General features: G+C 47.4%; 1 protein-coding gene across 3 annotated transcripts in view; it reads left to right on the top strand.

Annotated features, from left to right (window-relative positions):
* Nucleotides 1–14,820, top strand: part of ST3GAL2 (ST3 beta-galactoside alpha-2,3-sialyltransferase 2) — a 271,323-nt gene that overhangs the window by 132,380 nt on the left and 124,123 nt on the right. For all 3 annotated transcript variants that reach the window (XM_078670405.1, XM_078670407.1, XM_078670406.1), the window contains exon 2: nucleotides 4,212–5,456. In XM_078670405.1, the coding sequence (XP_078526531.1) occupies nucleotides 5,118–5,456 (339 nt within the window). In that variant the 5' untranslated portion in view covers nucleotides 4,212–5,117. The remainder of the gene's footprint in view (nucleotides 1–4,211; nucleotides 5,457–14,820) is intronic.

Raw genomic sequence — 14,820 nt, 5'->3', positions numbered from 1 at the left:
CTTGTCCTGCTTGCTTTCCTCCCGTCCTGCTTTCTTTCCTTATTATTTATTTATTTATTTATTTAGTTAGTTAGTGTTTTATAGAGCGCGAACCTGACCCAAGAGGATATCAGAGCGCTTTACAGTAGAATCAAGGGAATATATAACAAGGGGGAAGGAGAGTCAAGGGATAAAGGAACAAATAGAAACAGTATATGGAAAAACAAAACAATCACAAAAATCGACTACTATACGGGATAGAAGCAAAAGTGATGCGATGAACTAGAAAAGCAGTCTCACCACCCAGAGGGTAGTTCGAAGTGCAGGGTGGGTAACGTAAGGAAGGCAGCCACGGAGAAGTGCAATGATGATAGGTAAGGCAGGTTGAGGGGGTGATTGTAGTGTGAGCTGTAGCAGAGAAATTTGCCCATTAGGAACAATTTGGTCTCTTTTTTGAAGTGGGCAACAGATGGTATCCTTCTAATGGCGGGTGGGAGTGAGTTCCATATTCTTGGAGCGTCCACAGAGAAAGCATGTTCTTTTTTTTCTTGAAGCATGCGGGTTGGAGCACGAGGGCACTGGCGGACCGGGAGTTTCTGCTTCCTCCAGATACTACAAGTTTCTGTGCGAGAAAAGCAGGGGACTTGGAATAGAGGGCCTTGTGGATGATGCAAGCCAGTTTGAATTGGATTCTGGGCTCGAGAGGAAGCCATTTTAGAGCTTTAAGGTGGGGCGAGATGTAGTCAAACTTCTTGGAGCCAGTTAGAAGTCTGGCGGCGGTGTTGAGGCAGACTTTCAAGGGTGCCAGTGAGGTCTTGGGTAGGCCTGCAAGAGTGGAGCAACCATATTCTAGTTGAGAGATGACTAAGGCCTGGATAGCTGATTTTAGATCAGGAGGGTCAAGGAAAGGTTTCAAGTTTCGTAGGTAGTTCAGGTGAAACCTGGCGGTTTTGGCCATCATGTTGATATGGCCCCGCATGTTCAGGTTGCGTCTAAGGTAATTCCCAGGGATTTAGCAGAGTCAACGATGGAAGGAGAGCAGTTTAGCGCTGTGATAGCCTTGGCCCAAGCTTGAATGTCTGTATTGGCGTTAGGTGGTGAGATTAAGAGAAACTCTGTTTTTTTGGCGTTGAGTTTGAGCTGGTTGGATGTGAGCCAGTGAACAGTTAGATTTAAGGCCTCGTTCAGGGAACGGATATCCTCAGGAGAAGAGATATTGATGTAGAGCTGTGTGTCATCGGCATACATGTGGTAGGAGATATTGGCAGTGCGCAGCACCTCTGAGAGAAGTTCGAGGTACAGATTGAAAAGGGATAAGTTGATCCTTGGAGGACTCCAACTGTGATCGGAGAGGGGGCGGATAGGTTGCCACTGATCGGGATTCTCTGCGAGCGGTTCTGGAGGAAGGATCGGAACCAGGTCAGCACCGTGCCATCCAGGCCCATCCTAAGATTGAGGCGATTCAGGAGAATTTCGTGGTTAACTGTGTCAAAGGCCGAGGATAGGTCCAGGAGGATCAGGAGACAGGTTTTGCCTTGGTCAAGGGCTTGAAGGGCATCATCGACAATGTGGAGGAGTGTGGTTTCCGTGCTGTGCCCAGATCTGAAACCAGATTGCAAGTCGTCTAGAAGGTGGAAGTTAGCGATGTGTTGGCTTAACTGTTGCCTTCCTTTCCTCTTGTCCTGCCTTCCTTTCCTCTTGTCCTGCCTTGCTTTCCTCTTGTCCTGTTTAACTTTAACCGGGTAAAGCAGTAACATACATGTATTTTCCCTCTAGAAGGGCGGAATGCTACCCCCGCCGCCAGAATTGGCGGGGGGGGGTAGTATTCCAAAGTGTTTGACACCTTACACGACATGTTTTGATAAAGCCAAACCAAAGTTAGCAATAACCGCGAGGATTATAATGCACTTAAGAGTATATGGTATGGCTATATCATAGAACAGCTATAAGGAGATGGTTCCGAAAGCTGCAGAGGGGCTCAGCTCATGCTAGGGCACCCTCTCACATAAAACCAAGCACTCTGCCTCCAGGATTGTCGAGGCCTACCATAGGAGTGACTTATAGGTGCATATGTGTCTATATGTAAAGGTAGATATAGGGCTACTATATCTAAGCAAGGGATGATTACACCACCTTACCCAAGCTAAGTGATCAGCCTGTGGTGTCAGTTGGGATGGCCAGCCAGGGGTGGCATAATACATGCTGCAGCCCCTGGTAGGCCTTGGATGCACCTATGCCCTGGGTACCTATGGTACACTATACAGGGGCTCACAGAGGTGACCCAATATCCAATTTGGTATGTATCTAAAGTACATGGAGTCCATTTTATAGAGAGAGAAGATAGCCTGGGGCCCTGAATAGCAGGATCCCAGGCCAACTAAGTCGAAATACCAGCAAAACACAAGGCAAAAAGTTGGGGTAACCATATAGTCAGAAATCCACCTTCCGACACATCCTTTCACTGATCCAGCCATCCACCCTTTCACACAGTCCATCCATCCGCTGATCGATCCATCCATTTACCCTTTCACCAATTAATTAATCATTTCACTCACTCATCCATTCATCCTGTCTCATAGTGATCATCCATCCATCGTCCACCATTTCACTAATGCATCCTACCATTCATCCCTTTCATTCATCCATCCGTCTATTCTCTCTCCCTTTTACTCATTCACCCTTACATACATTCTTTCACTCAATCAGCTATGCTTCTATCGAGCCACCATTTTACTCAGCCATCCACTCACCCTTTACCTCGTCAATATGTCCACCCTTTCTTCCAGCCATTCATCTGTCCTCCCTTTCACTCATTCATCCATTCTTTCACTTACCTTTCTTTTCACATCCATCCATCTTTCACTTATCCTGTCTCTCGCCCATCAATCCATCCATCTTATCTCATTCATCCACCCTTACTACCTGACCATCGAACCAGCCTTTGACTCATCCACCCATCATTTACCCGTTCACTCATTCATCCTTTACTCACTCATCCAACCATCCTTTATTTCATCACCCATCCACCAACTCCTTCACACATTCATCCAAACTCTGCTTTAACTCATCTATCCTTACATCAATTATTTCACTCATTCATCCATGCATCTGTCCATCCACCCCTTCACTAAGCCACCCATCCACCATTTCACTTACTCGTCCATCCATCCATCGATGCTTTCACTAACTCACCTTCCCACCCTTTCGGGTTAATTATGAGTGTAGTGTGTTTGCCGAATTGCAGACAGAAGAGGCTCATCAAAAACCCCAGTCCCACTTGAGCTGCTACAGGGTGGGGGTGGGGGTGGGGGGGGGGCGTTGACGACGCTCGGGCCTGGTCCAGCCAGATGTTCTGATCATGTTTTTTAAAACTTCTCACGTCCTGTGGAAACTGTGGATGGATAGATGTGCCCTTTGGGACCGGTGGATTCACGGAACAGTGTTTCCATCTCCGCGTCGAATTATTTCATTAAAGTGGGCTGAAGAAAGCTGATATCCGGCTCTGTAGCCTACAGAGCCGGATATCAGCTTTTTAAAAAACATGATCAGTACATCTGACTGGAACAGGCGTCGTCAAACCCCCCCCCCCCCCCCCCCCCCCCCCCCGCTGTAGCAGCTCTAGTGGGGCGGGGGGGGGGGGGTTGACGAGCCTCTTCTGTCTGCAACTCGGCAGACAGATCCTCATAATTAACTTAAAAGGGTGGGAACTGGAAGGAGTAGGATATGACTCGGGATGATTGTTGCGCTTAACAAATACAAGCGTAAACTCCAGCTACAAAGCGGCTCTTTGCCCCTCCTGCCCTTCGCCATCAGTGTGACCCAGAAGTGAAGGTTCAGCATTTCCCCAGCAGCTCAGAGCTCCGAGCCTCCTCAAGCTCCTGGACCGAGTGAATAAACCATCGCCGCAGCCATGTTCCCACCCACAGACTATAACCACAGCCTCGAATTACGTTCTCATAAAATTCTTCGAATCCTCATATTTTCGTTTAACGAGACCAGTTTTCCAGGGAGCGCAGTTCCTGTGGCTCGTGTTTTCTTCAGTCTGTGTCCAGCGAGTGTGTGGGGGTTGGACGACTCGAGCGACTCTGGTGAGCCTGGCGTGTAATTCCACCATAGATCTGTTGTTTGTGTGACTAGTTGTGAGATCTGTGAATGGAAGGCAATAAAATAAGATGCGTGCCACCGCCACGGTGTCTCAGTAACTAACGAGATTCATGTGTTGTGTCTTCCAGGTTTGAGTTCCCATCTGCGGCGGAGGGGCTGGCCCAGCGAATCGGCGAGCGCCTGCTTGGAGCAGGAGAGAGTGGACCAGGCGGGGGGCGCAGGCCGGAAGCCCGCTGGAAGGGAAAGCAGGTGTTATGTTTTAATCGCGTTGATCGAGGGAGATTGGTAGCGGGCTGCATCTGAAGAGCCTTTCATCTGCCTGCAGGGAGGGGGTGCGTGAAGGTACCCCGGCTGTCTCCCAGGCAACGCCATCTCCCAAGGCGAGGGAGGGAACTGCACTCGAGATGTGGAGGGGATGCACGTCGGAGCCCCCGAGGACGGATGCTCCTGGGAGCGAGGAGGGGTCCGCGCAAAGAAGAGGCGCCTAGTGTCTGGCCAGCAGCGCCTGGCTTCACGAGAGGCCCACTGTGGGCGTGCCCAGGGCAGTGCCCCGGAAGAGCTCGTTTGGTGCTGGCCACTTCTGGAGTTATTGCACAGGCCTCAACCTGCCGGGTTTCAGGGTAGCTCTGGAGCGGGCTGGCCGTCGTCCGTTCCACAGGGACATGCGCACTGTCTGCATCTCCACAGCAGAGCCCTGCAGGGGTGCAGGGGACCAGGGTTATAGAAGGTGACCCAGGTGGAACTGATTCAGGGGCGTGAGCAGGAACTCTGGCATCGAATGGTCCTCTTGGAAATAGCCTAGATCGTCGAGGAAAGTGACTGTCTGCTCTGACCACTAGAAACCGTGGTACCAAGTGGGATTATCTTAACAGGTCCTTTAAAGATATTTCAAATTGGCTATTTGTTCCCTATGCCGAACTCTCTCCTAGTGGAGTCAGCCGGAGGATCCCGGAGGCGAAACGACTGCTTGCAAGTTCTCGAGGAAAGTGGCGGAGGTGGAGACCCACCTCCATTGGGACTGGTTGCCTGCAGCCATGAAGTGCTCCTTGCGTGTCTGGTTCCTCTCCAGCACGCTGCTGCTAGTGTTCATCATGTCTCTGCTCTTCACCTACTCACACCACAGCAACGCTGCCCTGTCCTACTTGGACTCCAACAGTGTGGATGGCACTCACCGCGTGAAGCTGGTGCCTGGTTACGCAGGGATGCAGCATCACAGCAGCCATGGGGTGCTGCCCAAGAATTGCGCCTGCAGCAAATGTGTGTGGGAAACTGGGGCCTCCGAATGGTTCGACAGTCACTATGACCCCAAGATCTCTCCCATCTGGACTCTTGAAAACATGGATTTGCCTCTTGACGTCCAGATGTGGTGGATGGTAAGAAAATACTAAATTCAGTTTATTTTGTTGTTTTGTTCACATGATAAGTGCAGGAAAATCTGTTCAACCCAAAGCATGTGCTTGCCACATAGTTCATAGTTTATAACAAAGTGACTAACATTAAAGATCTCCCCTAGAAGAAGATAGGAGTGCAGAAGTCTTTCCTTCAGGCAAAAATAGGTGCAGTAGATTTGTAAATACAACGTTGAGAGTAAAAGTGAGAGGGAAGAACAGGGTCTTTTGTTAGATCAGTATTCCGTCCCTCCCCAACCACACGGGAAAGTGAGGCAGTGCAGGGAATGACATTCAATTCAACAAAAGGCAGGACTTTAATCGAAGTTGAGTGCAGGAAAAGATCTTGAAAGTCAGTACAGCCAAAGCTTTCTCATCTAGGGAGAAAATGCAGGTTGCAGTGTGCTCCAGGAAGAAAACAAAATATATCAAGCAAAACTGGTTATATATGTACCTTTTGGCCAAGACAAACTCCTGAAAAAGCACACATAAAGTACAAGAGGGTCTCGGCAAAGATCTCTGCTCCTGAGGTACAGGAAACTATCCCTTTGTTGTGTAGTTCCCCACTTCCCATTAGAAACTGCACAGTTGCTGGGCAACATAAACGTAAGGCTGGTGCCAGACTGATTACACGCACAAACTAGGATATGTTGTCCTAGAGACCAACTGGCCTACAGTGCCAACACATGCACCCCTAAGCCTAGATAGGTAGCGAACGGTTTTGGCAACCACAGAACATAACAACCCTGAGCTCTCCCAGGGATCGTGGTAACAGATCTAGAACCTTTTTGCTCAGTCACTTGTGCTCTTTTTCTCTCAGAGAAGCGCACAAAGAATACACAGTGGGGCATTTTCAATATGTATTGAACATTGTGATTCTTATCTAAAACATATGTGGTGCAATGATCAGTAGACAGAACCAGATGAAAGTGGTTAGCACTATAAGGACAGTGAACAGAATGAAAAGTTCCACCATCTTGCTATTATATATATCCTATTATTTTGTGTTACAGTGCAAAGGGTGTATGTATGTGTTCTGCCAGAAATCCCCCATTGGATGATCCAACCCCATTACCTGAAGGATTAAGAATGTAAGTCCCCATTGTGATCACAAGTTGGACATCCCTAGCCGAGGGATCCGCTGACGACAGGGTTGAGTTTTCAGCGTGCAGCGACCTCGTAAATGACTGCCGGAGCTCCTCTTCCTAAGCCCAGAAATGCTTGTTTATTTATGAGAGAAAGCATCCTTGCCTTGGGCTGAGATTACAGTCAGGCTGCCATTGTTTATGCACTATAGATAGCTGTGTCGCTGCATGGAGGAAAACAAACAATCACATTTGCACAATGTATGTATAGACCTTGTACGTGAAGTTCAAGGTATCATGAAAGTGTTCTTGCAAAGTTGATTTTGTAAGCAAGCATAGTTTCATGGAAACTAATCTGCACCTTCATGATCACAAATGTGTCTCAAATGTCATTGTGTGAGATTGAAGATCACTTAGAAGAAACCTGTGTGTATGTAAAATGGCTGTGTTTTTCTCTAGGCCTAACTGGGACACATGACACCTTCGAGGGCAGGAACTATCAGCCTTTGAGTAAGTGCAGGCAAACATCTCTTTAGAATGCATGCTGGGTAAGATCTGTGCTAGCGAGAACTTCAGGTTGGTTGTCCCAGGAGAGAGGAGGAGAGCCTGTGAGATCCTACATAGTTCTTCCCTCATCAACAGCAGGTAAATAACACTCACAGAAGCAGTGTGGTAAAACCGCTCCAATTAAGAACTAGATCATGTGCAGAATAAGTTTTGCAGCATGAATCGGTTTCTGGATTCACATGTTGTGCATCTATTCCGCTTTTAGTGGTTTAGTCTGGAATTGTCTTGTCCTTTCTTCTCTCAATATTTTTGTGTGGGCATTGTTGACCACAATTTGGTGGTAAATCCATCCCCTGTATGATGTCAGACAGCACCCCAAAAATTCCTGTGCATGGTTGCTATCTTCAGATTCTATTTCCTGCTGTTGGGTCTGGATACACACCTGAGGAGCTCTGAAGAATCTATGGAAAATTGCAGGGAACGGAAGAAAAAGTTGACCGAATACACCAGGAATCATCGAAGGCCAGGAGAAAACTCTGAAGACCAAGGAGGGGAGCTTTCTCGTTGGACCCTGTTGGTTAACACCATGTGACCTGAGAATGTAGAGAATAGGGGAGGCTTTGGGATATGGTAAACATCCCTTTACAATTCTGTCCTTCCGGCCACCACAAGTTTATACAGAGAAATTCACACAGGGTCTGCAACCTGTACCTCCCCCCAGATCATATTTGCCAAAACCTGCAAAACTTGCGCTTGAAATAAGGTTGAAGCAACAACTGGCCCATCACCCCATGACTAGCACCCACAGACCACAGGAATCCCCGAAGGACCTGGGCCTCTCCGAAGATGACGAGGGAAACGTCAAAGAAGCAGAGCGAACACAAGAGGAAGAATCAAACACAAAAGGGAGAATTGTCAAAAGGGCAAAGACTGTGAAGAAGGCAGCAATGGATGCCAATAAACCAAGAAGCAGAGGTTAACTAAATGCTACAAAGCCCTGAAAGCCACCTTTCCTTCTACAACAAAACACTCAACGACCAAAGGTTGGCCCACACAAAATAGCTGCATGGGTAATCGACCAAAGGACACAGATGAAGGCAAACCTTTGAGTCTACCCTCCGTGCTGGCAGGCAGAAAGGAGGAAGTGAAGGGAAAGAGCAAGGAGGCGAAGGGCAAAATGCCAGAGTGCCTGAAGAGGAAGGCCTCTTCGACGACCGATGCCAAGCATTCACTCGAGGTCAAAAAAAGCTATGCCAAGTCGAGGCTGAAATGGTGATACTCCAGCAATGCAAGGAGTTTGATGACACACTGAAGGCATTCTGCATACCATCAAAGTTTTCAGAGCTGAGGGAAGTGGATGACTACGTACTAGACATCCTCACAGCTGGAGCCACGCGAAGAAGAGCAGGAAGAGCTCTTTGACTACCAGGAGGACAAGCTCATTGTGATGGAGAGATCGGGCCAGTTCGACTATGAATGGCAGGATCTCGACACCAAATAACCCAAGGAGAGTGTCGACAGGTACCTCTTGAGGTCCTCGCCCCTGGACAACCTGTCCATCTACAATAGACTAATCAAGAGGGCGGCAGACATGTATGGAGTCCAACTCAAGGACAAGAGGGAGGAATCCTGCTTCCTTCTGGAAACCCCAATGCCATCAGTAAGATGAGAGCTATCAGGAAATTCCTTGGCTTCCTGCCGGAAGAAAGACTGAGGATCACGGTTCATGCCCTGATGACTTCCCACCTTGACTATGCCAACGGTCTCTACCTGGGAATGCCAAGGTTCTTGATCAAAAGGCTGCAGACGGTGCAGAATGCGTCGGCTAGGCTTATTTGCAATGTCCCGCTGCATCAGCACATTTCCCCTAACCTTCAACAACTCCATTGGCTCCCGCTAGCCAGGAAGATTGAATTCAAGGCCCTCACCTTCACTTTCCGTGCCTCACAGGGTAAGGGCCCTGGCTACCTTAAGAAGCGGCTTAGCCTGTACTGACAGGAGCGGACTTTAAGATCCAATCATCTGCATTACCTTGCTGTCCCCGGTTTCTCAAAAGCAAGGCAAGGGGGTAGGTTTTTCTCAGTGTGGAAGGAAATTTGGAGGCCCTAACGACTTGCATATGTCGAATTCTGAACAGAATTTCAGAAAGGCGCTGAAAACCTCTCTCTTTAAGCAAGGGGAATAGTTGCTCGATCCTCAAACGTTGTAGTCTGCTACGCTAGTGCCGAACAACTCATCCGAGGTAGCCGTGCGCTTCATAAATGTTCTTTGATTTGGTTGATTTCCTTCCAAGGCCTCACCTATTGGCTTTGACAGTGCTTGTTTAGTTGTGAATTTAATTTAGGGTATCTGAAATCCCCAGATTCAAAACAGTTTCTTTACCTTTTGCAGTGAAATAATTATAAAACCTAATTATGTTTTGTAATCTAATCAGCGATGTAAGCTGTTAAGAAATGATTTGAACCTGAATCAAAACATCTATGGGCACGAAACGGTGAAAGGTATAATGTGGAACTGTTAGTTTAACAAAAGCAGTGTATTTAATGTGATTATCACACAATCCAGTAACCATTTCTGTTTGTTATTTGTGTGTAAAAAAAAAAATCTGTGTTTGTCAAAGTTTTCAAATACCATATCACATTTGTATTTGTACTCTAAGGTTTGCCTGTTTGTTACATAAACCTCATATTCTGTCTTCAGTCTACGAGGAAAAGGGTTCCCCTGTTGTTTCTCTGTGTATTTACTGTGACACAGCAAAAGATTAGATTGTGCAATCAAATGACAGGATGTTGAGAAATTAAACTTGCTACAAGCTTCCAATGCATGTTTCAAACAAAGTTTTGGAGGGCTGCGGTCTATGGCAAGATTTCAGATTAAGCAAATTAAATGTATGATTTTGTACTTTTGAAGACATTGGTGGTGTGGTTTCGCAAAAACTAAATCAAGAAACCAAACCAGTGTTTTTTTTTTTTTAAATCCGCCAGTTGGCATAAGCATTCCTGTCCGCGACAAAGGAACATACTGTGGAAACAGCATCTTTCCTGTGGGTCCTTTCTTCATCGGAATGGACTTTGTCTGCTTGGCATTATTGTACTGTGTAAACAGGCCCTGGGTTGTCTACTTTAGAGAGGACTATGCTTTCCTACCGGTTTATTGCCGCATGTTCACCGCTGGTAGTGGTGTTTGTTTCCAGTGTTATCAGTGCTTTAAATGGGCCGGTACTCACTGGTACTAAGTACCGGCACTTCTACATTTTCTGCCCTTGAGTACCTGAACTTCTCAGTGTCCACAGAGAGTACCGGTACTCATGGTGTAGCAAGCGAAGCTCAGTGAAATTTGGCTTGTACAAAAAGAAGCCCGACAGACCTGATTAGTCTGTTTCCGTGAAGCACTCTAATAATCGAGTGCTAATCTGACCTCGGTGTGCTAGCTGCGGGGCGGCCCGTATGCATTTATTCAGAGCTGGCAGGCAGTTTGGGAGGGGCCGAGTTACACTCTAATATCTGACACTCGGGCTCTGTGGAGTGTCAAGCACTGCAGGTGTTTGATCAGGGCCTGCTAATAGGGACATCGTCACTGTGGGAAATCTAAGAGAATGCTTCCTGCTGGCATAGCAGAGTAGGGCTGCACTTTTTTGATGTCAGTATGAAGAGGAAGGTGGGTTAAGTGAAACTTTAACACAGCCGGTGGGAATCAAGGTTAGTGATGCGGGCAACAGCCAGGGATGGATTGGCAAAGCGCACATTTGGCCGATGGGCCATGTCCGAGTGTCACCTGTGGGTTGGTTTCATGGAGGACAACCACTCACAATATCTTACTGGCCACCCAGCCCCCCCCCCTGTGGCCACCTGACTAGGCCACTATGGAATGTGTAGGTGAGCTGCAGCACAAAACGCTGTGCTTAGAGGTGGGGAGCTGAGCCGAGTGAGAGGCAAGTTTTGTGGCTGTAGTTTTGGGCCATCTTCACAATAGCCCAGCCCTCAAAAGTAGTGCTATTCTGCATTTCTTCCTGCCATTCCGTCAGGCCAGGTTTTGCTCTACCTTTTGGGCTGTTCTCATATCAGCCCTAAAGGCCTAGTCCAGTGCAGAAGCAATTTGTTTCAGCTTACCCTCATCGCATTCAGGCCATGGTGGGTGTGGAAGTGTGCAAAGGCTTAGAAGCCTCGCTGGGAGGTCAGGTGAGGTGTTGTCACCATTGGGACATTTTAAGCTCGACCACAATTTCAATATTTAGGTTACCTGCACATATTCCGATTTTCAAACTCCAATATAAGTACTTGCCGAAAAAGATCTGTTCTTTATCCGATAACAGTTTTGACTCCTAAGTTAGCATAGAGAGTTCATGTGCTTGCTGGAAAACACATGTAACGTGCTGGTTGCAGATTTGTATTTTATATACATAGGCATGTGGGTTACTAGCTTTGCATACCAATAAAATCTCAATCAAATTAAATGTGTGCCCCTGGTCGGGTCCCCTAGCACTGCCCATAGCCCCACCTCCATAGCCCCCCCCCACCGCCCAAGCCCCACCCCCACCTCTCAATATGGTGAGTACCTGCACTTATTTTTCCCCATTTAAAGCACTGGTTGCGATTATAGTTCCGGGGTGCAATCCTGCGTTCCTGTCACGTAGAGCTTACGTCCTTTGAGTCGTGGCACTGGAGTATTGGCGGGCGGCATCTGCTGTCCTCGCACATAGTACTTACTGGGGTCCTTGCTCCCGGTCTCTCCCTCCAGGGTTCCTGAGGACTTCTGGTTTTCAAGCTCATGTTCTGCAAACTGGTGGAGTGTGCTTTGTGTGGTTGGAAGGGACCTACTTGTCGCATGATATTGAGATTGGGGGCAGTGCAGGGCCGACTTTAAGGTGGTGATGCGACCAGTGCCATTGCATCGGGCACCAAACCGAGGGGGCGCAATGAGGGCCAGTGGCTTCCTCAGCCACATCTTGTGGATCTTGTGGAAATAAAAGACGGACACGGTTGCTCATGCGATAAAGGTGGTTGTTTGTAATCAGCCAAGAGATGTGACTTGGCCGAGGCTGTGTGCTCTCTCCAGCCCTAATGAACCAGCCGCTACTCCCCCAGGTCACATGTACATTACAATTAGCAGCCAGACACCCACCAAGCATCCAAGCACTCCGGGACCTTCCAACCGGCCAGCAAGGTTTGGAACGGGGAAGGTCGGGCGCTGGCTTTTCTTTCATCTCTCTTGGCAAATTAATAAGCATGTTGGCTATGTGTTCTCTTTCAGGCTACTGGGAGGAGGCCCTTTAGTAGCCCTGGTTTTTAGGTGCTAGCTCAGCCCACTTTAGAACTTGTGAAGAAGTTTTGCTATTGTAAACCTGAGTGAGGGCCACACCCAACTCTAGTCTGCTCATTCTGTGCATTGTAAAATGATGCTGCCTGTTATGCTCTTTGGGTTACGTTTTGTTAAGTACTGATGCCAGGCTTTTTTGGGTGAATGGGACGGGAGAAGAGGATATAATGTACGGATACTAGCGTTAATTCACCGCACAAGGCCATCCAGGTAATTAAACGCTCACCAGAGTTTAACTGGGATGACTCCCCGAGCGCCGAACAAGCTATTCTGGGTGTTTTTTTAAAATTATGATTTCCCTAAACGGGCGATTTTCTTTCTATTTGCTATTCTCGTGTCACTCAAAACTTGTCTTTCCACTCGGTGCAAGCATCATGCCGTGTGAGGTCCTGCAATTTACTCACGAGTGGCATTTTAAGCACGTTCTTTTGTATGGGAGCAGGAGGCAGAACAACAGACAACAACACATCTAAGTGTTATTCAGCGCCAGCGGTCTCCACCCAACCCAAAAAACCTACAGTAACTCAGTACTTTAAGGGCCAAATGATTTTACCCCTTCTGTGCCTATGAGGAAATGGGTAGAATCATAAGGGTCTAAACTTGTAATGCTGTCTTTTTGGACCTTCTGAAGCAACAAAGACCAATTTGTTTGCATTTCAAAAATAGCTATTATTAAAATGTTAAAATGTGTGCGTCTTACTGGTTCAAGCTGCATGCACCTGCGCGTGCCACACAAGGCCCTATATCTGTGTGCGCCTCTGGGATTTAGCACTGAACATAAATTGCCCCTCCTGCACTTCTTGCCACTCCTCTCCTAGCAGCCTCATGTCCTGAATTGAATGCTACAGTTGAAATTCTTTTACTCATTACTTTCTTCTTTGCCACTTACTGCCTTTCTTCAAAAGATTCAGACCAGTCTGCCTGGAACCAATAGCCAAACCTATGGTTTGGCCTTGTAAGGCTGGTACAGCGGTAATACATTTTTAATTCAAGAATATTCCACAAAAGTAAAAATATGGAAAAAAGCTATATTGCTGCTGGCTAAACAAGGTAACTGTGTACTTGCAAAAAAAATGTAAAAATAAATGTACAATCTCTCATAATTTAATGGAACCGTGCAAGTGCTGCCTGGCGGGCAGATTAAGTTAGAACAGCTAAAGAAACCCTTTTAATGTTTAATGCATGTCGCATGAAAATTATGATTGTTTGTGGTCCAAAGTAAAGTACTATTTACTTTGTATTACTGTAACCTGAAGATAGTTTAAACACCCAAGGATGACGCAAAGAAAGTGAAAAGAATGGAAGGACAGCAGCATTGTCAAAGTAAAGTATTGCTCACTGTAGGAGAGTAGGGTCTGCTTCCTATGGTCACCCCCACTTTTTGCTGTGATTCTCTGTTTTTTCGACTTTAATATGGCTGTGGGCCTGCTAATCAGACCCACAGCCCAGCTGTTCTCTCTCTAAATTGATACCATGTACTTTAGGTACGTACCAGATTGGGTATTGGGTCAACTCTGTGAGCCCCTGTATAGTGTACCCTAGGTACCCAGGGCATAGGTGCATCAAAGGCCTATCAGGGGCTGAAGCATGTATTATGCCACCCCTGGCTGGCCCTCCAAACTGACACCACAGGCTGATCACTCAGCTTGGGTAAGGTGGTGTAATCACCCCTTACTTAGATGTAGCATACCTATATCTACCTTATATATAGACAAATATACACCTATAAGTCACTCTTATGGTAGGCCTCGACAATCCTGGAGACAGAGTGCTTGGCTTTATGTTAGAGGGTGCCCTAGCATGAGCTGAGCCCCTCTGCAGCTTTTGGAACCATCTCCTTATAGCTGTTCTATGATATAGCCATACCATATACTCTTAAGTGCATTATAATCCTCGCGGTTAATGCTAACTTTGGTTTGGCTTTATCAAAACATGTTGTGTAAGGTGTCAAACACTTTGGAATACTACCCCCCCCCCCACCACCAATTCTGGCGGCGGGGGTAGCATTCCACCCTTCTAGAGGGAAAAGACATGTTTGTTACTGCTTTACCCGGGTAAAGTTAAACAGGGCCTCAGCATCACAAAATGGATGCTGCTGTCACAGACACGAGTCGGACCACCTGGTGCTGGGGGAAACTCCAGCAAGGGCGACCTGGACAATAGGTTTCCTGTCCAGGGAGGGGCCAGCACCTCCCCAGACAGTGGTTATGTGTATTGAGGCAGGGAGGGCTGCATTCAGATTCATTGAATGCATCTAGACATTGCCTGGGGCACACAAGGTGCTCCATGCATAGCCCTGTTCAAACCAGTTGCTGAGGCACTCATGCCCCAGCTCTGCCGCGAAACTGGACAAAGGGAAAGGGGTGTAACCACCCCCTTCTCAGGTCCACCCATCGGAGGGACCTAGGCAGGTAATCCAGCCCCTTAGCTTAGTATAAGTA

The sequence above is a fragment of the Lissotriton helveticus genome, chromosome 12 (assembly GCF_964261635.1).
Source record: "Lissotriton helveticus chromosome 12, aLisHel1.1, whole genome shotgun sequence".
Classification (NCBI taxonomy): domain Eukaryota; kingdom Metazoa; phylum Chordata; class Amphibia; order Caudata; family Salamandridae; genus Lissotriton; species Lissotriton helveticus.
The sequence above is the reverse complement of the archived record's forward strand: the minus strand, read 5'-3'. Positions and strand labels throughout refer to the sequence as shown.